This window comes from Falco biarmicus, chromosome 3 (genome assembly GCF_023638135.1).
Source record: "Falco biarmicus isolate bFalBia1 chromosome 3, bFalBia1.pri, whole genome shotgun sequence".
NCBI classification, from domain to species: Eukaryota; Metazoa; Chordata; class Aves; order Falconiformes; family Falconidae; genus Falco; species Falco biarmicus.
The window spans coordinates 32791154-32815696 of record NC_079290.1 but is presented as its reverse complement, the minus strand read 5'-3'; the positions used below and the strand labels follow the sequence as shown (position 1 = coordinate 32815696).

At 37.8% G+C, this 24543-nt stretch overlaps 2 protein-coding genes across 5 annotated transcripts in view; one reads left to right on the top strand and one right to left on the bottom strand.

The window, feature by feature from the left end:
- NECAB1 (N-terminal EF-hand calcium binding protein 1) overlaps positions 1 to 5472 on the top strand; it is a 66626-nt gene extending 61154 nt beyond the window's left edge. Inside the window, exons 10-12 of one of the 3 annotated variants that reach the window (XM_056333456.1) lie at positions 930 to 1007; positions 2011 to 2102; positions 5035 to 5472. In XM_056333456.1, coding sequence (XP_056189431.1) covers positions 930 to 1007; positions 2011 to 2102; positions 5035 to 5063 — 199 coding nt within the window. In that variant the 3' untranslated portion in view covers positions 5064 to 5472. The remainder of the gene's footprint in view (positions 1 to 929; positions 1008 to 2010; positions 2103 to 5034) is intronic. The other 2 variants (XM_056333455.1, XM_056333454.1) reach the window with 2 other exon arrangements.
- C3H8orf88 (chromosome 3 C8orf88 homolog) overlaps positions 1 to 24495 on the bottom strand; it is a 32230-nt gene extending 7735 nt beyond the window's left edge. Inside the window, exons 1-6 of one of the 2 annotated variants that reach the window (XM_056333458.1) lie at positions 24381 to 24495; positions 21971 to 22063; positions 21067 to 21143; positions 17708 to 17792; positions 13071 to 13177; positions 8094 to 8445 (exon numbers count right to left, since the gene is read on the bottom strand). In XM_056333458.1, coding sequence (XP_056189433.1) covers positions 8407 to 8445; positions 13071 to 13177; positions 17708 to 17792; positions 21067 to 21143; positions 21971 to 22049 — 387 coding nt within the window. In that variant the 5' untranslated portion in view covers positions 22050 to 22063; positions 24381 to 24495 and the 3' untranslated portion in view covers positions 8094 to 8406. Of the gene's footprint in view, positions 1 to 8093; positions 8446 to 13070; positions 13178 to 17707; positions 17793 to 21066; positions 21144 to 21970; positions 22150 to 24380 lie in introns of those variants that run through there. The other variant, XM_056333459.1, reaches the window with a different exon arrangement.
- Positions 24496 to 24543: the final 48 nt, after the last annotated feature.

Genomic DNA, 24543 nt, shown 5'->3' with positions numbered 1-24543 from the left:
ACTTTCACATACAGCAGGAGAAAACCAATAAATAATATAACTTACTGCTTATTCGAGTGTGAAACATAATCTGAGACCAGTTTGCGAGCACATCAGTAGTAAGATCAGCAGTCTCACACTTGGGCACTTGAGAGAGACCTATATATACCTTTTGTGCTATATGTACATCTAAACACCAATTTAAGTACCCAAATGCATAAGTACCCTACATGCTGTAAAGCTTTTATGCTTAGGATAATAAGCAGGATGACTCAGTGTAGAAGATCAGTAGATATTCTGTGGGTCTTTTTTCACCCATGATAAATCATTACCTGAATATCATAAGAACAAGTAAATCGTACCCGAAAGTATTATTTTAAAAGTGTGCCTGCACACATCAGCCTATCTGGCTTTACAGTCCATTATATATTTGCTTTCAAAGCACCTAAACTGCCACTTTGATTGATCTCTAATAAAAAAGGATGAATTCTCAGTGTAATTCTTCACTGAAACAGCGCAAGTTACTCTATAAACTTACTTGAACTGTTCTCTATGCGCAGTATGCTGTATTAGCTGATTTTCCCTGAATCACAGTTGTTTGATTAATTTTCTGTATTACTGATTAGCATTTATTTAGATAAACTATAGCATTGGAGAAAAATGGGAAGTTTCATAAATGAGTCCATCATAAGTGTAGTAATTTAAATTTTAAAAAAAACATTAAAATATACAAGAGGTTGGTTTTTTTAAAAAAAAACAGCTTCAGATAATTTGCAGTATGTGATCACATGTTTGTTAAATTTATTACTTGGGTTGGTTTTTGGTTTTAGTTTGGCTCTTTTTCAAAAATCACTGCATTTGGTCCTACTCATAAGCACTTTGGAATAAGATGTGTATGTCCAATAACATTGTCGTCTTCTATTAAATTAGTTCTATCCTACAATTCTTAGTGTTTCCATACAGAAGCTTCCAAGTGATTCCCGGTTCATTATTTATGAGTTCTGGGAGAACAGCAATGCCTGGAATAGGTAAGTTTTGTGGTTCTGGTTTGTTTGGGGTTCTCTTTGTAATACAGAAAGTTTTGAAGGTTAGAAAGCAGTAGTAGAAAGACTGAATACAAAACACTTTAAATACTGCTAACCAATCTCTTACTAAATATATCACAATTAATACTTCAGAGCAATACTTCAATTGCTAAAGCCTAAAATATACTGAAACATATAAATAAAAACGTCAGAAAGACAAAGCTAATTTGAACAGAATAGAGTAAGTCTGAAAGTGGATAGACAAAGGTATGGCATCAGATGGGTATTAGTTCATCAGTTTAATAATGAAATATCACTTTAATAATGAAAGAAACAAAAGGAGCCAACGAGTGAGACAGGAGGTGTGCCATCGAGCAACACGCTTAAGCATGCAAGCAGTCATGGGTAGCTCTCCCAAAGCTTCCCAAATCCACATCACAAAAATCCATCTGACAGATTTCCAGGATCTCTCTTTTGGGCCCAAAATAGAAGTTATAATGATTAAGTCCTACTAGCTGAATTCTAGCCTGCAGCAGGCAGACGACTAAAAAACTTGAGCAGAGACAAAAAGATTTTCCTTAACTACATTTACTGTTAAAAAAACAAACCAACCCTATGATCCCAAATCTGTAGACAGAAAAGACAGAAACCATTCTGAAGGAAGATTAAGTCCCTTGAAGCTTAGTTGCTTTCTTTTTGAACAAAACCCCAGTTGAAAGGTTACTTTCGCAAAGACTGACAGAAGTAACACACATCAACACTATACTGGGTCACAACCAAGAAATGAGCATCAGAGTAACAGTTAACTATACAGAAGAAAACCTGTGTTTAATATAACATGCAAGCACTTCACAGATTATCTGGTCCCCTCCCCCACTATCATCACCTGATTTTTGAAGCACAAAATCTTTGTTACAGCATTAATTTTAAAAATTCTAATGCTCATGGGAAAAAAAATAGGCCCTTTAAAAAACTTGGTATGTTCTTATTTTTCACAATTATTTAGCCACCTCCAAATGAGTTACAGCAAGACATTCCAAAGAAGTAACGTGGACTTCTTGGAAACCCCAGAGCTCATCACAACAATGCTAGTCCCTGGTAAATATCTATTTTTCACATTATTTTGTTTGTCCATGTGAAGAGTTCTGCTATATTAGTGTGTTCCACATGCAAGACCACTGCATAATATCACCCTTAGTCAGATCTTCTTTGGTAAAGTAGATCTCCAAAACTAGAAAGTAGAAAGGAACTCCAAGTGGTTTTATTTCAAACACAGAAATGTAAAATGCATCAGCAAGAGTAAGACTCACAATACTTTATTTTATATGGTGTAAAGTTATGCTAGCATATACTATTTAATAAAATATCTAGAATAAACAATACTACTTGTGATTAGTAAAAATAGACCCCATTTAAGATTTTCAGGCAAAAAACCTGCTTTCTGATGAAGGCTTCAACTTAATCATACTTACATTGACCAAAGGGAGCCTTAATTATTAATAATTTATATTTACTAACCAATTTATTGTACATACTTCCTGCTATGTTAAAAAAAAAACCAAAAAAACAACCTACTTTGAAAAAGCAAGGTCTTAAAGATTCCAAATTATTATTTCTAATACAAACAAATGAGCATGCAACATCTTTCTCCTAGAAATGATAGTTGAAAGAGACAGTGCAGGATGAAGCAAAGCAAGCATCAGTCCCATATCTGCAGCAGCAGGATGGCAAATTTTTTGTCTTAGGGAACACAGATCTATTGCAATGAAACCCGGGTTTCCCCTATGTCTGAGTACAGACTAAATTTAGAATGATTAAACCCCACCTAGTAGTAAAAAACCCTACATAATCCCGTACCTGGGGTTTCTATTTAAAAGAAAACAGCCAAGACATTTTCAGACCTCTTGAGCCTGATTTGGACACACAATTACATGCCAGGGTTTCCTGCAGTACCAGGAGACTGCACTTAATGAACCAAGAATCTGCTCAAATCTTGCCTCTTACTGGGAAATTTCTGGAATTAAGATAAACTTGGCTGTAGGAAACAATGCAGCCTTTTCCCCAGCTTGTGTCCAAAAGCTAGACTGTGTATGCCCCAGGAGCATTCCGGGGTGGTTTACTCACAGCTAATGTACAATTAACATAACATAAAATATAATCATAACTTTAAAATGCCTAAATATACAAGTGTCTGAAATTGGATTCAAAACACTTGTTAAAGCATCAGCTCTGCTTGCTAACAAGGGTTTCAGTCTGCAGCACTCCATTGTGGCAGACATTTCTCACTGTGCTCTCCTTGCGGGGAGGTGGTGTGGTGGGGCAATGGGAAATAATGCATTCACAGTTATTTTTACAATATTATATATTATCTACAATTTAGAAATCTGTGCAGAGATTTGCACGTTTGTTTCAAGGGAAGTACTTCCCATGTCTGACCTATACAAATCATACTGGTATTTGAAAGACAGAAAATTTTCTTGAAAAAAAAAAATCATGGCTGCAATCCTACCAGTATACTTTATGAAGTTTTAGACACCACTGTAAAATCAGGAAAAAAAACAACCAAACAAAAACAAGCTGCCTGCAACTAGCACATAGATAGGCTCTGTCTTAAAAACAAATCTACCCTAGCTCAGGCACATTCACACTTTTTTACACATCTGGGTAACACAAGAACTTAATTCTAAATTGTAATCTGAATCTGATTCAATCAAAGATTACAACCCATGAGTCCTTACTCTGCCAATTAATTAAAACTGAGAAGGACACACTTATTATGTGTCCAGGAATGACTCAGGAAGACAGGAGTTTTCAAGACTGTTAGATCCAATATTATCCTGAAGTAAATACATTTACCATCAGTTAACAGGAACCACAACCTATTACAATCACTTGTACACCTCTTAACCAACCAAGCTGCTTCAGGCCAATCTACCAGGGTGGCATCAATCACTGTTACTCTTTAATGAATACCTAATGTTTATATAAGATCTGGACTTAAGGGCACTAGAGAACCTTTTGATGAAAAAACCAAAAGCATGGGGAAAACTGTTGAACACTTACACTATAATCCATTAAATAAACCGTTAAATTGGAAATTTTTTTTGCCAAAATTCATGAATCCACTGATGAGTCAGAGACTACTAGGCTTTCATAGCCCAAATTCAGGTAAGATTCTTAAGTATATTCTCAACATTCTTCTTAAAAGATAACATTTTTCATAAAAATACCATAAATTGAAGGATTTATGGACACATTCACAGAAACAAGTTGTGTTAACGAATTTAATCCCCAAACTGTGTAATGCGAAACCTAGTGAGCCTAGAACACCACTCTGCTACGGGGACTTGGTATCTCGGATAGTCATGATTCCTTTCCTTCTTTTGGGTTTCTCTCTATAAACCTTGTAGGTAGGAACTGTGCAGAAGTACAAATGTGTATCACTCCAGCCCTTTGTATAACCTGGCGATTACAGATTTTCTTTTACCGGAATGACATTTTACAAGTCCATCAATTACCTTATTTTGGGGGCAAAATGCTCTTAATTCCTGGAACTGTGTAAAAAGAACACCAGGGTTTGAATAATATTACAAGGAACGAAAGTCACTAAAGGCAGCACAACCACCCAGGGGACAGATGCAGCAGAACAGGAGTAAGAATTTATGTGATTTGCTCTCTGGGATCTGGGCACTTAATTCTATGCAACTGCACCTATGACATGTTAATGCTTCTTTGGATGTCATCAAAAGGAGCTATAAAATCTTGTGCTAAAGCCATCCCCCCACCAGTTATACTCAGCTCTCCTAATACTTTAGTTATTCTTCCCCTGCCTGGAGAGGTTTTGTCCTTGAAAGTATGCTGCTTTCAAATAAGAGTAGTATTAGCTGCATATATAAATTCATGTTTCTTTATATTTTTTCTATATATAAAATAGCTTTTAATTTGGATTAAAAATTTAGTGTTTTATTTTTACAAAAGGTGGAAAAAGAAATACTGTTTATGTTAATGAATAAATTCTCCTCTCTTTCAGCATCATGGTGGGTCCTCAAAAACAACTAGAAGCTATGGTTCCAAGTAGCGTTAATGTTGCATTGTTTTTCATTATGGTACCATTCATATAGCAGTGTACAGGTATGCTAGGTTATGAATTTATGATGTGGTATTGTTTGTTATTATGGATGTGATCTTTTCCATTTTAAAATATGGGAAATTGCATATTTATTACCTTCTCATGACTAGTTCAGTGAAAAGATGCATTCTAAAAGCTGAAAAACAGACAACTATGCTAAACTGTTTATTGTGTATATTCAGTCCGAACTGTCACAGAAAATCACAACTTGACTGGTATGACTTAAGTATTTGTGAAAAGTTTTAGTCTTACATTAATAAACAATTGTTACTTAATGCTGCTGTTTTCTCCTTTTACAGAAGAATTGGTTATGAACATCAACACACATTTTCATACATCTTATACTTTGGAGAAGCTGTAAGGCATTAATTAGGAAAATAAATAATAGGGACAACTTTTTGTGTTAATAGAGAATCTCACTCATACAGGCTGTTTTCTGCCCATAACAAAACCAGGCAGTACCTTTTTCTCTTCTAGCCCCTACCGTCACAGGAGGAAACACATCTGCCTGTCCGTCAAGCCAATGTAGATCCACAGACTTAACACTTCACTGCCAGTTTGCTTTGAACCCTATGTCCTGACCGCTCAGAAAATGTCTTCATTGGATCGTTAGTAGCTCACTAAAAACTCATTAGAGAAACTTCTGTTAAAGTGTAAATAGCTATAAACCTAGAAGCAGAAATACTTCATACACTAACAAGTCTTGCTGTTGTCCACTGCATGAGCAGCAGGTGTGTCCTCCAGCCCAAGAATGAAAGGCTTGTAACCTCACACCTCCACAACAGGCTGACAAGCTCTACATGCTTAATGACCTGTCTCTCCGCTCATCTAGCAGTCCACAGGGACAAACAGTACCCAAAAGTAACTTAACAGTCATATTTCATAAAATATCTTCTTATCTATTTTTATTTCAACTCAACCAAAACATAACATATGTGATTAAAAGTGGGGACTTTAGATAACAAACGAGCAATCTTCATTGCAGTAAGGTTCCGTATTCCAGAAACCATGAGCAGGATTCAGCTCAAGATTAAGAAACGCATCAGATTTAGGTACCTGCATGTAACCAAGACATCTTAGCTCCTACTGAATCAATGGAGTTCTGAAGCAAATTAGTTGCCTAAACAAAAGCATCTAGTACATGTGAGATGCTCTAGGGTATCCCAACTGGTCTCCAGCTCCCAGCTGAGAAGGACATGAGTTACCTATAGGTTGTGTGACATTTATGCCAGCCCCATGCAGTTGCTTCAGATATCCTACATGGCTCAGGTGACGCCAGATGCCTGCCCTTAGGCAAGTGAATCAAACCCCTTGTCAATGAAGTCAATGGAGCCTAAATTCTCTACGCAAAAGGCAATGTCAGAAAGCGGTAACTTACACACCTAAATTTAGGTGCCTACGTTAAAGGCAAGTTTCATCTTTAAATATTCTTACAGTAACTTGGCAAACGTGAATGTTTTTAATACTGAAGTCCAAGCTTTCCCATATTGACATAATCCAACTACAGATCCGTTCATTCTTAAAAAAGCACCCGAACAGCAGTATTATGTTCACAAATGATGTATCAGTGAAAGTTTAAAGATTTCTTGTCTTTAGCTGAGTAAAGCTACTCAAACTCCTGAAGATCTGGCTGGCTTTCCTCCTATGCCAAGATGTCGGTCTAGTGTACGGCATGTTCTCTTTTGTCACTACTGATCTACCAACAAAGGAAATATAGTGACATGCGACACTGCTGCAGGGTAAATCCTTAAGTGAAGCTGAGACACTACACTGAGGTTTATAACATTTTTCCTTTTCACTGGAAAAAGGTATTAAAATTACTCTTAAAATAACCTGCTTTAGAACTTCATGTCAACTAGGTGCTAGAAGGGGGAAAAGAACATTCTAGTAGGTCCTATGTCCTTCTAACAGTTGTTCTCCTTTGTATACTTAAACACTTTGATGAATCATACACAAGAACAAGTTTGAGAAGTTTCACTGAAGAGTTTTAAGAGCTACACACAGAAATTGCCTTCAACACACCAGGGGAAAAGATCTGCAGAACTCACTCTGAAGAACTTCCAGTGATTAAAAACCAATCAAACGAATAAAAAAAAATATTTCAGTTCTTTGTACCATTACTTGTAAACAACATACAAATAGAACATACTTGCAAGCTTGTTTTAATTGACTAACTGCTGCTAAACATAAAAAAAACCTGGTTTCAAACAAGTTTATTTGCATAGTTCAGGGAAAGAAACCTAGTGTCTATCAAATGCAACTTGAAAGTTTTCTGCAATATTGCAATTACCATTCAACACATTATCATTTAGCTTCCATTATCATTTCTGACAGAGGTTAAAAAATTGCCTTCAGTGCCCAAATGATGTTATTGTAAGTCTGAATACAGGTTCTGAAGGTAATTATATTCATACAAAATAACTATTAGCAATGTGTGTCAATGGAAGGATACTTCCAGGAAATATCCATGTTACTGTTTTCCACTTAACTATAAAATACTACATTATATTAAGAAAAAAAATTACAGAATTAACTATGCATTGGTATACCTACTTACCCATATAAGACATATGATTAAAATCTCTCTTGTTCCTCAGTTTTGCTCATTACTTCCACTTTTCAAAGTCAAAAATACTGGTCAGTTATTTACAAAGAACTTCATGGAATGCAACACATTTTGATCCGTGATGAGAGAAGATTTCTCATTTTAGTGAAACTATTAGTAACAAGAAACTTTGTACCTTGAAAGAAGGTATGTATCCACAAAATATTAAGGAATCTCTTGTGTCAAGACAGAGATTTCAAATTATGAAAGAAAACAAATTAAATTTGTTGGGGGAGGGGGGGAAATTAAGCTAGAAGAGTACATACCCTAAGACATCTGAGATTTGACACAGCCAGTATTTGTTATTCCATTATTAAAGCTAAGGAAGGGAGGTAGAAACAAGCAAAAAGCCCCAGTCAAGTATTGGTTTAGAATTTATGGTCAGAGAAACTATATGGCTACATAACACAGACAATTCAAGGACAAAATTCTGTCAAGCAAAATGCAAAATTATTTATTTTCACTTTAATTGTATTACCATCTCAGGCATTACAAATTAAAAGTTTGTCTTTTAAAGCTTTCAGGCAATTACAGGAAGAAACAGGCATTTCCCTAAGTTTCATAGGGTCCTACTTTCATCTGTAGGCACCCAAGTACCTTCAAAAATCTTAAAAGATCTGCATATGTAGCTCCTTCACTAACGGATTTCTCATTTTCCAAACAACCTGTCACTTCTTGCACATGTCAGTAAAAGGGTTGCTTTTTTCCTGTAAAACAAACAAACCCTCAAATTACTTCAGTTGTAAGAGGTCATTTAAATGAAGTTTTCATGTGTTTGCTTATAACCCTTTTGTATTCCACATACATTTAACAATTTGATATTTTGGCAAACAGTTTACTTTCATTAATCATAAAGACTTAACCTGAAATCTTCCTGGAAGACTTTGTCAACACAGTAACATCAGTTCAGTTCAAATAAGCGCTATGCATAGGTAGGCCTGATTCCCACATCTCAAAAAAACCTGTCTTTTGGGACAAATGCAACCCACAGCCGACTAATTCTAACAACAGCATCTCCCTTGTATGAGTCACTCTAGGAAGCTTTCCCTATCTGAAAATACGGCTTTCACTCATAGATGGGCATATACTTCAGTAATGACTTCAAAAACTAGGGAAGTCTTAAGAACTGCCCAAATACTCAGTTCAGTGGCAAACTGCCACTAATAAAATACACATATACTGACATGTTGTAGGATTGTCTGCTCATCATTAGACATTTACTTGGAGGGCCTCCTGCCACTTTTAAGAATCATTCAATTCATACATGCATTTCTTTGATCCCTCTGATTTCTGTGTAGAAAAATGGGTGACATGGGATCAGTCAACACACTGGAATTTTCCCATGTAGAACCCGCTGCATGAAGGAAACTGAAGTGCAGAGGAAAGATGACAGATAATGGAACAACCAAACAATGTTCAATGTCAGTAAATCAAGTGGGTTTGCACACTCCGCTGAAAACAAATCCTGAATAACAGTATCATCACGACACAAACATTCTACTGTCATATCTGGTACTGCTCTACCAAAGGAGTACTGTCTTTAGGTGACTTGTTACCAGTATGCCACAAGCAAAACTGCACAAAAATCCACCTCAGCACTTACCTTAGAGATCTCAAGAACAGCAGTATTCAGGTAATTTCTCACTATCATGTCAGCTCTGCCACAGGATGTCCTTAAAGTGAGCCTGTATCTCTCTCACCTTCTAGAAGCCACAAAGGCTATGAGGAAGATTTTAGATTTATTTTTTCTTTTTAACTAATGGGAACATCCAGTACGATCTGATGAAAGACACACAGCTTTCATAGCCTCCCCAAACCAACTGTTTTATCACTGTGAGGGTGACCAAGCACTGCAACAGGTTATGCAATCTCTTCACAGAGAGGCTGGGAAGTCTCTGCCTGTGGACATACTCAAAACCTGACCAAACACAATCCTGAGCAACCTGCTCTAGGTGACTCTGCTTGAGTAGAGGGGTTGGACTAGGTGATCTCAAGAGGTCCCTTCCAAACTAAATGATTCTGGAAAAATTCATTAAACACTACCAAAAACATACTTAGGAAAGAAAAACAAACAAGCAAAAAAACCCTAAACCAAAGCTGTAGATTATAACTCTGTCTCATCACTAAACAGAGTAGAAAGAAACAGCACCCAGAAAACACTGTTTGCATCAAAACTAAAGCTGTTTGTACTTGCCCTATAGGATTGCAAATTTTAATCAACCTGTTCTCTACCTCAGTGCGGAATGCTCAAACGCTTGACATCCAGTCTCAGTAAGCAAGGTGCCACACAAAGCAGGCAATTTAACATGACAGGTTGATGTCACTGTACTGTACCAGAAGGAGCTTGAAATCACTGCCTTTTCTGGATAAATTAGTTCTGAATTTATCTTCACTTTTTCCTTGATTCCAGGTGCCTTCTCAGATTACATGGTCAAGAGTTATTGAGTGCTTTTCCTCCAATCTACACATTATAAGTAGTATTAAGGAAAATCCATAACAGGCTCAATCCTTTTATGGGATATTGGACTCAGACTATTCTCATTTGAGATAAAACAGTGTCACTGAGTAAGCAATTTTTTTCTTGCCAGGAGAGGATTTAGGAGGAACTGTACACCAAGGAACCCTGCATTCTCAAGAGGCCTCTCCTATTCTGATGCTGACTAATCAGTCCTGTATTTCATGAAAGTCTCACTAGTAATGATTTCCAAAAGATGCAGCTATCTCAGAAGAGTTAGTAACGCAGGTCTTTGTCCCACAAAATGTTGATAGTTATTGGAGTTTTATCTTTTAATTTTGAAATGTGTTTTATCATCTTCATTCTTGAAATTCATCACGTATCTTTTCACACTAATACATGAGACCTGAAAGTAAGAACTATTTGCTGACAGGCCAAGTCAAATCTAAGGCATTCTTGGGTAAGATTCAGCTTCTATTCTATTTGCAGATTCTTATATTTGGATTCCCATACAGAAAAACTTAACATGTCCAAGTGCTTCAATCTTTTTATAGAAAATAACTAGCTGGGTAGGGTTCATGTATGCCACATACAACATTTTTATTTCAGTGTATACCAGGGGTCCTCAAACTTTTTAAACAGGCGGCTAGCGCACGGATGAAGTGGCAGGCAGTCATCTGCGGCTGCTTGGTTTCCCCCCCCATCCCCTGGCAGGGGGGGGGGTGGGGGGTTCTGTAAATACCGGGGGCCAGATTGAGGACCCTGGGGGGCCGTATCTGGCCCGCGGACCGTAGTTTGAGGACCCCTGGTGTATGGCAATGGGATTTCTAACAAGGTTCATATATTTTAACTGAGATCTTACAATGTTCTTAGTAACGATGTTAATTTTTTCCTCTTCCTTGCCGATACGAAAACTGCTTAGTGAAAAGCAAGCAGGTATATATCCACATAGACTTACAAAATACATCTTAAGACAATCTACATCCAAGGAACTTAGTTTAATTTGTGTTAATATGCCTCCAAACAAGCTCCAAATTAGTAAAAATTCAATGTCTACACTAAAATTCAACACTAAAATACCTCAGTGCATAGTTTTATCTATATTAACAGCAAAACATTTATTCTAGTCAATTCAGAAAAAAATACAGACTATCACCAACCATGTTTCATACTTACAATGGGGAACTACCTTCTGAAGTATGACTGGCAAGCTAGTAATATCACCTTCATGTACTAATGAGATCAGTATACTTGCAATACCCTCTTCAACACTGCCTCCAAGATCACACAGCAAATTCACCAGCTTTTACTTTCTTTTAATAACAGGTTTTCTTTCCTTTAGCTTCCTATTCAACCATCCATACTTTGCGCTTAAGACACTGATAATGATGGCTGTGATACACTGCGCGTTACTCTAACACAACATCCTGACTAATAAAGGTTCGTAATTTACCCATCCCCTTTTTTAGCTGAGCAGAATTGGAAAACTCACTGCTTTTTTATCTGTATGACAAACTAGCATACGCAGGTGGGGGCTTACACACATAGACTTAACACAAAGCAGAGAAAAGACTTTAAAAGCAGGGCTCACAAACAGTGATATACTCCTATTTCTAAAGACTAATAGATTGGATACAGTTACAACATCATCCTACAGACACAGAACCCCTAGCCCCCAAACAATTTCTTCAAATACATGCAATAGCATTTTTACTGTGTTTCTTTCCCTCTACCCAAACTGTTTGCAATTTAGCTACCATGAGCAATTTTGGAGTTCAATTGTCCACTGATTCAATTTCTGCAGGAATATAACAATGTTAAAGTGTATATATTATCAAAATTTGCCCCCTTTAGAAACTAAGGGGGGAAAATGCAAGAGATCTGACAAAAGTGACAAGAAGAGTGGGGAAAAAAGGAAATTCAAGAGCTCAAACTTTCCCATCTGTAGGCAGGTTTTCCAGCAAGTAAAGCTTTCAACTTTGGGAAAAATATAAGAGATGTAAAAAGATAGATCACAGAAGGCTGATTACTGTAATGTATTAGTTTAACCTAATTTTTCCAAAGAATAGAAATCTTAGAAGTCTAAAACTGTCTAAAATTGTGGCCAACACAGTAGTCACCTGGACACACTTCTTCAGGACAGGAATCCTATTTCTAGAAGAACTACACCCCAACGGCCTCAAAAGCAGCGTAGTACATAGCTTAATTTGATACTATAATGTTTATACCCAAGAACATTTTCCCACAATTGCTGTATGGAATGCAAACCATGAGATTTTTTTCTCTTAGCATACAAAGTGAGGATTATTTCATCTCAAAGGTTAAGGTTGCACTTAGATATCCTTCACATTCATCATTTATTTCTATTCATTTCTCTCCAACAACACAGACCACAGACAATGACAACACAAACTGCATTAAGCTCATTAATAGTTTTGTAGTGGCCACTGGTGTATGGACAACTTGAACACTGGAATCAGATTTTCAGCAAGCTGGAATCTACCATGATTGTTTTCTCATTTTGAAAAGAAAAAGATGGAATTCACATATAATACCAAAGCTATGTACTGTAATTTCACAGTAGGAAGCTTTAATATGATTTCATATTGACTTCAGATTTGGAAACATATGCGATCTTGTTCCTGAAAACAAACAAAAACCCAACAAAACCTCTTCCTTTGTATGGTACTTGCCATGGTGAGATGCCAAATACCAAAACTGGGGAAGTTATGTACAAAAGTAGCAGAGCTGAACTGTCTTCTGAAGGTTTTGTCAATTTGGCAGGCTAGTCTGAAGAAAAATGTTTCCATCAAGTGGGTAGTCAAAACCTCCACAACTGTTTTTATAACTTCACTTAATACAAAAAAATGCACTTACTGGCTTTTCAAGTACAATTGGATGATCAGGAAGAAACTTTGGCTTCTTCAGTGAGAGAGAAACACTTGAAAGTTTCAGAAGGAAATCTCTGCTGTATTTGATCCTTTCTGTAAATACACAAAATTACTAAATTCAACATTGCCTTTTAAGGCATTAAGGTGGGAAACACAGAGTAGTGGTTTATCTTATAAAAGGGTGGAAATGCTGCATGTAGAATATAAAAATCTGTATTAAAACCAGCAGCAATTCAAGTCTGACCTTGCATCAGGACAATATGTAGTAAATTACAGAGCATCACACTTTAACTCTATCAAATTGACTTAGTAAATATGGAGGACTATTCCAAGCTATTAATTGTTTTTATTCCAAGTTGTTTTAATGCAAAAGAACAGAAAAGGGTAAATCCAACCTTACAATACAGACAGACTCCCTAACAGAAACACCAAAACCTGGTCTTGAAACCCTATAGAAAATCTGTTTATAACTCACACCCAAAGTGGCACATGTTTCCATGGGACAAGAGAACAAATCCTGAGTGTCTATTTTCGTGGTGCTATTAGGTTGATGACTTTCAACAGCTAAAAGTAATTATGAGATCTGCTGCATACAAATGGATTAATACAAATGAAATAATTTTGGGTGTTTTACACTGAATCAACAACAGTGAGGGGCTTTGCTTAGAACACACATGTTGAAGTTTTAACACCATCTCTCCTCTAGCATAGCCTCAGATGTAATTCTACCCATATAAGTACCCATACCCAAATAAAGTCTGTATTTTAAACTGATATTCTTAAACAAGAGCTGAAATAAGAGGAAAGAAATTCGGCAAAGAAGGAACAAAATTTATCTCTGGTTCTTAGTGACAAAGTTTATTCCTTTAATATCGTTACACAGACACTGACTACCGTTTTTGCTTCTCAGGCTGTAGGCCGCTGCAGAGAGATGCCACAAAGTCAACTATGATTGGATTTTTTCCTGCCTTCAACTACAAATGATTGTAAAAAATGCTGAATCTATGTGAGGGCACAAGGATAATTATAAAAATAATAAAATAAACACAAGCAAACCTGAAAACTTAGGGCTTGCTATTTTGACCCTTGTTTAAAAATGTATCAAGATGATGATTTCTGTAAGGCCTTTGACACAGTCCCTCACAACATCCTCCTCTCTAAATTGGAGAGATATGGATTTGATGGATAGACTGTTCAGCAGATGAGGAATTGGTTGGATGGCTACACCCAGAGAGTAGTGGTCAACAACTCAACATTCAGATGGAGATCAGTGACAAGTGGTGTCCCTCAGGGGTCTGTACTGGGACAAGTACTGTTCAACATCTTCATCAACGACAGACAGTGGGATCAAGTGCACCCTCAGCAACTCCGCAGATGACACCAGGCTCAGTGGTGCAGCTGACACACCTGAGGGATGGGATACCATCCAGAGGGACCTGAAAAAGCTTAAGAAGTGGGCCCATGTGAACCTCATGAGGTTCAACAGTGCCAAGTGCAAGGTCCTTCACCTGCGTCAGGGCAACCCCCAGTATCAATATAGGCTGGGAGACAAAAGGAAGGACTTTTGGGGACTAATGGATGAAAAACTTGACATGAGCCGCAATGTGCACTCACAGCCCAGAAAGTCAACCACATCCTGGGCTGCATCAGAAGAAGCACGACCAGCAGCTTGAGGGACGTGATTCTGCCCCTCTACTCCACCCTGGTGAGACCCCACCTGGAGTCCTGCATTCAGTTCTATAGTCCTCAGCACAAGAAAGACATGGACCTGTTGAAGCAAAGATGATGGAGGGATGGAGCACCTCTCCTTTGAGGAAAGACAAGAGAGCTGGAGTTGTTTGCTCAGCACGGAAAGGTCAAGCCTCCAGGGAGACCTTATTGTGGCCTTTCAGTACTTAAAGGGGTCTATAAGAAAAATTGGGATGGACTTTTCAGTGAAGCCTGTAGTGATGGGACAAGGGGTAATGGTTTTAAACCAAAAACGAGTAGTTTCACACTAGATACATGGAAGAATTTTTTTTTATGGTGAGGGTGGTAGAACACTGGAACAGGTTGCCTAGAGAGATGGTTGATGTCCAATCCCTGGAAACATTCAAGGTCAGGTTGGATGGGGCTCTGAGCAACCTGATCGAGTTGATCACTGAAGGGGGCTTGGACTAGATGACTTTTAAAGGTCCCCTCCAACCAATGCCATTCTATGATTCTAAAGGAAAGCAGCATAGTGATTGAGAGAGCAGTAAAAAGCTTTTAAGAACTGCAGAGGCAGTGTCCTGGTTTCAGCTGGCATAAGAGTTGATTTTCTTCTTAGTAGCTGGTACAGTGCTTTACTGTATTTGGATTTACTATGACAATAATGTTGATAACACACTGATGTTTCAGTTGTTACTAAGTAGTGCTTACTCTAGGCCAAGGGACTTTCTCATGCTCTGCTAGTGAACAAGTGCACAAGAAGCTGGGAGGAAGCATAGCCAGGACAGCTGACCGGAACTAGCCAAAAGGGATATTCCATACCATACAATGTCAAGAACAGTATATAAACTAGGGGCGAGTTTGCTCTGGGACTGGCTGGGCATCAGTCAGAGAATGGTGAAGAACTGTCGTGTGCATCACTTGGGTTTTTTTTTTCCCCTTGGTTTTTATTCTTCCCTCTCCCTCTCCTCATAATTACAATTATTACTGGGGGGGGGTGAGGGGGTTGTGGTGTTTGTTTGAGGTTTTGGTTTTGGTTGTTGTTGTTTGGGTTTTTTTTTTTTACTTGATTTCAAGTATTAAACTGTTCTTATCTCAACCCCTTTTCCCAATTCTCCTCCCCATCCCACCAGTGGGGGCTGGGGCAGCTGCAGAAGTGACCAAGCAGCTGTGTGGTACTTAGTTGCTGGCTGGGGTTAAACCACAACAGATAACTGAAGGCATACTACCACTGAACAGGTATCAAATGGAAATTATTATATAGAACTTAAGGTACAGCTGGAGATAAAAACGGAGTTCCAGTGGAAATTTCACAGTGTGATGGAAGAAAGGAGGGAAGAGAAAAAAAGAAAGAAAAGGTGGGTGTGTGGCGGGGCTGGGGCAGGGAGACTTCTTTGTAGGCATTAGCTGAACAACAGGACCTTTAAAATTGTGTTAATCTGAAGGAAAGTGTTACAACAACCATCAAAAAAATAAAAGCCCTTTGAAAAATGCTGGGAAGTTTGACATTATGGACAAATGTGCAACAGACTTAGGAAGGCATCAGAGAGCAATTAACCACTAAAAAAAGTTCCAAAGTGATGGCTTATAAAAGAGACCAGGATCTGATGAGAAGCCATTTAAGATCTTGTAGAACACAATCTCTACATACCACAAGTACAACAAATGAGAAAGGATCAGAAAGTGACAACCAAACAGACAGAACTTTACAAGCCTGACACCAAACTAGATCCAAAGAACAGAACATTATTCTGTTTACCAAGATCAAGAATAAACAAACTCAAGCTTGAAAGGGGATACATGTTAGACTCACTTTCAAGTCTGTAACACACTACAGTATAGAATTACTGCTCAAGAACCTTGGTCTTGGTAACCTCAGATTGAGGAAAACCAGGAAAGGCTCGATAAAATTTAACAGAATTCATTAATTTCTTGATTACTAAGACCAACAGAACAAATGAAGTCTCCAGAGATTACTTAGAGACTGGAGATTACAGATGGATATTTGAGATGCCTGATTACAGGAAGACATGAACAGAAAAAATTGCCTCAATGAACTGATGAGCTACCCTGGATCACTGTCACAGTTCCACTGACATCTTTAAGAATGAAGAATTAGACAGGAAGCAGTGCACAGGAAGACTGTGCGAATATATTTGGAATCTGAGATTATCTATTAATTTAAAAAACAAAAAAACCAAAAAACCATAAAAGTTTGGCTTGTTTAAACTTACCAAACCAAGACAAGAAGAGTTATGCTTAATGAGTACTGAATGACAGGCAGTACAGAAAGAAAAGCATAAAGAACAAATCTTAAGGACAGCCAGCGTTGACACACAAAATTGTCCAGGACTAAACATTAAAGAAATTAAGTGATTTCTAACCATCAGAAAATAAGTATTGCAGAAGCATTGTAGTAAGAGTAGGAAAAAGACGCCAAACTACTAAATTCTTAAACTGGTTGCACACACTAGTCTGTATGCCACAACATATCCCTGCAACAGGCTAAACGATGCAACTCAAACATGTACTTCTACACACAGAAGTAATTTACACAAAACCCAGGATTTTGTGTGAAAAGAAGTTTTATGCTCAGGTTTTTGGTTTGTTGGTTTTTTGGTGTGTTTTTTTTTTAAATCAACCAAACAAAACCAAAGAAAAAACCAAAAGACACAGGTACACCCTTTTATGTAAGCAAGTCCACCAGTGGAGGTTTCCCACCTCAGTTATGGCCAAGTTTTACATTTTCACTACAGTGTTATGTGAAAAACAGAAAGGTTTCATACTGCTCTCAAATTGTGGTACAGAAGGAAGCCAAACTCTCAAAGCAATGGCTAATTGGAAAAGTAATATGCACCCCACATCACTTCAAAGTTCAACTGTCTCCCATCCAGAAAATACAATTCTGAGACAGATCTCCATCCAATGTTTTACCTTTCTTTGCTTCTGATTCATGCTGGTTTGGTTGATGGGGCATCACAGTTTGAGTTAAGATCTTCACTTCAGTCATTTCCGATAACTAAAATAGGGAGGAAAGAATTAAACATTTTGTGATATATTTCACAAAATCAAGTCATGAAGTCCATTTTCTTTAAGCATCCTTCAAAACAAGGATGCATGTTTCTGGGTTTCTTAGTTAAAAATAACAGCTGTAGCACAGTTTCAGTAATCAATTTAGATTTTGGACAAATAATACTTTCTGTGCATGAAGAAAACTGGATTCCGTTCATTTTTTCTACTCCTTGAAACTGAATCACTGTTGTCTTTATAGTGTAAGAGCAGTCTGAAAAGAAACAGTCTTGCACAAACCAAACTGTAGTCAGAACTCTAGCTATTTATAACAGCTGATGCACCTCCAATATGAAAGATTAAGGTCCTCCAAAAGAATTGCAAAACCACCTACAAATAGGAATATTGATAATGTTAAATGCTCGAGAAGCTTAATTTGAACGTGTAGAATGTTTGTTACTCTTGATTGCCTACAATAAGGAATAGTTCAATGACCTACAAAGCAGTATAGGTAAGCACAACTGAGACAGCAACCAGTGCTTTTGCTAGTTTTTAAAAAGAGCACAATTACCTCCTCCTTTTATCTCACCCAGAACACAGCCAAAAGCTGCTACACTGGCGAGTAATGAAAGCTGGAAAGACGTTCCTTAAGACAAAAGAGACTTGGATTCTCTAACTTAGCAAAATGTTTCGTAAGGATCAAGACCCAACACCCGCAATATACCACCAAGTTCCTTTCGGTTGCTAAAACCTTGAAGTTAGCATTTTGGAAAGCAGGAAATAAGTTTACCCTCAGCATTTTGTCTTGGCTCCCAAAAGGCTCCACAGGTTTGACTGAGGAATTTTAATCTCATTTTCTGTACCTCAAATAGATCTGAGGTAGTAGACTCAACACTTTGCAGATCTTCTGAAAAGTCTTTGCATACCATGAAGGAATAAAAATTATTCTTTGCTTTAAATTAGCCAGTTTAGGGCACAGTGAGTATTCAGGCATTTTTACTCTAAACACCAGTTTGGTGGAAATTCCCTAGAGTCAAGGCTGACACCTTAAATACAATCACTATACTCATTATTATTGTAGCTCTTCTCCACCTCCCCTAAGGCTTAAGACTACAAGCTTCAGACTACAAGTTCATCAGACAGTAGTTTTAATTCTGTAATTCACTGTTCTTTACACTCACAGTTGAATCTAACACTGACCAGCACTCCTGATGTGCCATAATGATGATTCTTTTTTCCTGGCAGAAGTCTAACCAGCTTTAAGCCTGCATACTAAATATAACAGAGTAAAGCAGTTTGGAGAATTAGGTTGCCAGATTCTTCTTCAGTTCTTTTACTGCTTTAAGAACCTAGTTTGCCAGTTGGCTTTTTTTTTTCTTTTGTTTCTAAAACCTCCTTTATTTTTTAAAATCTATTTATAAATTAGTGGCAAAACCAATCTGTTTTACTTTTTAAAATCTTCACCATTCACCATACTTTCCAAAAAGTAACCTGCATCCTAACTTGTATATAACCTGAATGTTTATTCTGTCTTTAATAGACACCTGGTATGTAAGACTATGACTGGTATAAAAAGTTGTAACAAGCTGGTTTTCCTTTAGCAGTATTAACTGTATGCCAACAGTTGTTCTTGTTTTTCACCTTAAAGCGTGTTTAGCGTTATGCTCATTTATCTTCTGTAAAAGGAAATATACTGGAGGAGGAAGGAAAGGGAATGAAGATAAGTTTTGTGTCTGTAGATACAAAGCACTATTACTGTCTTGATGAAGAAGCAGAAAGATTTAAAGTACCTGAAATACAATTAAAATTTTGAAAAACAAATCCTTGAAGTGGAAAAAAAACCCCATTACTCTAGGAATAGGGTCATTAATTCACCCTATCAGGAGCCAAAGAGCAAATGGATAACAACATACAAGTTTCTCAGATAATCCTGATGCCTTCTGAAACTTAGAGAATGTTCAGCAACATTAATTAAAGGGTGATAATACATCACTATATTATCAAATTCAGGTCCCAGTATCTTCAGAACTAGATACTGAATGTTCCTGCTTGGAACAATATTCTGTGAAGCTACTATGCCAGCCTCCAGGCCAATGCTGCCCACCAAGTAGGGGTTCATAGGGTACTAATCAGCTGGTATTTGGAGGTACTCATGAAATAGCCAACAGCCAAAAGTATTAAAAAAGCTTTTCAATATCCTCGGCCAAAGTTTTTAAAAATAATAATAATACGGACACATTAACTTCAAAGAAATGCAGTATTTAGCTATATGTAGCCACATATTGATGACACAAGAGTACTACAAAGACCACAGGCCTATTCAAAAAGGGAATAGTTTACTCTCCTAAATACGTATCACTCAAGAGACAAGTGTAACTGATAATTTCCCTGTGTGTGATCAAGGATAAGCTACCAACCCTTTGACATTTATATTTTTTTTTAAATTCAAAGGCTGCTCCCACACAGTTCATACAATAAAGGAAAGACTACAGGATTAGTAGACGTCTACTGAAATAAAAAAATGAAGAAACAGACACTTGGTCTAACAAAAAAAACCCAACAACAAACCCCAAACAAAAATTGTCAATATGCGCTGAAGAATATTCAAATCAGTATCAACAGAAAATCAAATTCAGACTATGAAACATTAAGCATTCCAGTTGGAACACTACAAACTTCATTTTGCATCAAATAGCTACAACCAATTTCAGGTTTGAAGAACACATTGTACCATGTCTAAACCCAAGTATTTCTGGCAATAAAGCACTAGTGCTTCTGGTTTTCTGAATGTTAACATCTGTTTATTGCCTGGTCCAGCATAGCCAATGAAACAGAACTACAGGATGCACTGGAACTGTTTAATTGTCTAGTTTTGTGACGTTTGCTGCCTAAAATGAATTTGGACATTTGCTAGCAGAACTAAAAAAATAGTTATTTATAATGTTACTCTTTACACATAATCAGCAAAGACTGAATATGTGTATTTTAAGTTTAAAATAGCTGTTTTAAATTCAGTGAAGGCTAAAGAGACACCACACAGATTTTCATAAGACTCTTAAGTAACTCACAAGATAAAACTTTTCAGCTAGTAATATCATGGAAGGGCATTCCCAAAAGTCTTACTTAACACTTCTGGTTTATAACATGTGGATTCAAGGACACTCCTAGCTGGAAATACAGTTTACTTTTCATTTGGTAACAGAAGGGATCAGCTGACCTCCAATTTATAGCACTCTAGAACACACTCCATCAACTTTGCCATCTACTATGTACTCAACACTCACCCTGTCAACCTTACTCTGCAAACATGCTTCAGTGTTGCTAGGTAGTTCAGTCTGAATGTTAAAAGCAATGGCTGATGCTGGTGAAGATAAGAAAAAGCATTAAGAAAAAATACTGTAAAGACTCCATGTTTTTATTTTGTGACACTGTAAGAACACCGAAATCCAACTGCAACGAGATTATACAGGTATTTACTCACAACTTAAAAGCTCTAGATCACTATAGGACCACTTTTCCATTTCTTCCATGAATTTAAAAAAAAAAAAAACCATAAAAATTTATCATCTCACCTTCTGTCATCTAGGTGACATCAGCACAGTTGCTACTGTTTCTCTGGCCACCAAAAATTTCTAACTTAATGGTCATAATAGCTGTAGTATTGCAATATTGAGAAGGTATACAGAGATTTAAAAACAAAACCAAAATATACATACCTGACATAAACAATGCATGATTTTTTTCCTTAGGCATTTTTTTGTTTGTTTCAAACTTGTCTGAACACTAAACAGGAACTGTATGGTGCCGTATATTGTACTTGCAATAAAACCTAAACAATAATCTATTTGTTTAATGATGTGTATTTTGTTTTCAATAGCAAGAGTCAACCAACCCAAGAAATCCAAATTTATTATATAGAGAAGCCTGATCCAGCTTTCTGAAGCCAGAATTTCACATGCCAAGCTAGAACACCTCAAACAGTTCTGCATAAACTTAATGTAGTTTAAATTCAGATTTCATCACAAGAGATGACCTAGCAAGATCAACACACAGCAAGATATACACCACTGTAGCTTGAACAATCATTGCCAAAAAAAAAAAACCCAAGTCACCTTACACGTCCTTGCTATCTTCTTAAAAGCAACTGAAACTTTGCAAAGTGAACTGTATCTTAGCCATGCTACTCACCTTGTTTAGAAGGCAGATGACGCACAGGTCGTGCTGGCTGAAGGGATTTACCAATAAACGTTTTAGTTTCTGCTAACATTTTGAAGCATCGCACTTTAAAAAAAGCAGCAGAAATCAATACAGAGCATTCAGTTTCACATACAGATGTTAAGTGAGGAGAGCAGTCTATCTATCGCTCGTTAGCTGCATTTAACAAGAGGATATACTGTATTTTAGTATCTGGGCATGAAAAAGAAGAAAGGCCTAACACAGAAATTTTCTTAGATGATAGAATATGCTGGACAAAATCTGCATAAAGACAGAATCAGACATCTCATTTTTCCTTCCAATTTAGCTACTCTAGCTTCTTCTCAAAAAGTTGTTTTTGTCCTGTATGTATGTCTGTATGCTTGGAGAAAGGAGATGGGGACACATAATGGAATATTTTCTAACAATTTAATTCCATGGGGTAGTTAACATCAGTGTACCCTTAACAGTCTGCTTGCTGCACAGGGGTTCCTTTTATATATATCCACGTAAACTTGCATAATTTTTTTTAATATCTGATTAAATTTATATTGTTTTGCATCTTCCCACTCAATTTAGCTGCTATAGAAGCACCAAAAACTGCTAAAGTGGTGCTGGGCTAACAAGTCTCCTCCTATAAATAAACCATCATTTGTAAAACCTAAATTTGTAGTATCCATTTCTTAATTATTCTCCTTCCCAGCCCTATCTCCTTTGCCAATTGGGAGATTTCATTATTTCAAGGAACTTCAGCTTCTTTTAGAGAAAAAGAATAGCAAAACCCACAATCCACACAGTAATAATGGTACTGAAATTCTGTTTTTCTAAGACACTTTACAGGACAAGGGAATAATTGTTACATCAAAAAAGATTCCAAGGAAACTATCATGACTTCTAGAGATGAAACTATAGAGATTATTATCTGATCTCATTATGGAACAGGAAAAGAGAGGTTGAGCTATTTAAAATATGATCCAGTATCACTCCCCACTTTAACTGGTCTTTGCGTTATAGCAAACAAAAAAAAAATCATCTGACCATTTACTATGTTATAATCTTTTGAACTTGAACACTGAACTTTTAATATACTGAAGTAGAATTTTCCAACATAGCCAGTTTGGACCCATTCAGGCAGGTCTAGAAACCAACTATTAAATTGTTACAGTCTGAATTAGAACACTTGAGATAAAGGGAGAATAAATTTCTGTTTTGATTCCCTAGTTTTCCTACCTTCTCATCTTAAAAAAGAATGACTTGAAAGCTGTAGCCAAAAACAACTGTGAAAAGTCCTGTAGCTGAATGCATTGAGACTACCGACATGCAAAATATACTTAATTTTATCCAGATTAGGAATGCTTCTTTAAACCATATTTATACTAGATACTAGATTTCTGCATAAAGCGATGCAGTAACTTTTGCATCAGAAGGTTAAAAAAAGTGTTTTCCTCCATATCCTGATTGCAAATGACATGCACACTTTTTAAAACCAGGAAAAAGTGTTTTAAGCAGCTGGCTATTTTCTAGAACGTAGCACACCTGTATTTCTTTAAGGTATTCTCCTGCTAATGAAAACAAAATGACCTGTGGTGACAGCAAAACAACATATTTTTTCCCTTCTGCTGCCCCCTGAATTTCCATTAGGAGGATGCCTAAGCAACCACTTACTCCCAAAGCAAACAAAACAGAAGAGTATGAGAGAGAGGGGGAGTCTGAGCAGGGGTGAAATCTAGTACAGCGCTGTAACAGCTCTATTTCCTCTTTTAAGCAGAAGAGCCTAGAAAAGGCCTCAAGTTATCTAGCACAACCTTCTAAATTAAGTGTTCTATCTGACTAGAATCAAGAAAAGCGGATAATGGTTAAACAGCTGAGAAATACACTGCTTCCATGAGAGATTACAGCGGCAGGGGCACCTCCTGCTCCCCAAGACATCCCCCTACAAAGGCCATATTGCTTCTCAGGAGTTACCCCAGCTGGTGACCTGCCCACCAGAAAGGCGCCTTCCACAGTAGCTCACAGGCCTAGCAGGATTTCTCTATGACTTTTTGGGGTTTTTCTGGCATCTTAACAAACTGGACATTTGCAGCAGCTTATGAGGGCCCATCTGAAACGTTCTTTGGAAGATTTTTTCCCCCCGAGAACGTAACACAAATTTTGTGAAAGATCTCCCCATGAGCAACCCGAAACTGACCACCTCCCCTTACCCAAGGAGGCACAGCACTCGGAGCTCCGAGCGCACACCTCAACCCACAAGGAAACACACCGGCTCGCCCCAGCCTGACAGAAGCCGCCCCCTCCCCGCGCGGGGCAGGACCTGGCAGCACCCCCCCCCCGCCGGCCACCTCACCGCCGGCAGCCCTCCCGCCCCGCTGCGGGCCGTGGGACGCCAAGGGCTGCCCCGGCCCACCTCTGACCGCCTCCCCGGGCAGCCTTCCCCAGCCGCGGGCAGCGCCTCCGCCGCGGGACCCCCGCCGGGCAGGGGGGCGCCGCTCTCCCTCAGCGGCGGGCGGGACCGGCCTTGGCGCGGCTCCAGCCGCAGCCGCGTGCGGGGCGGGGGCGGGCGCTCGGGC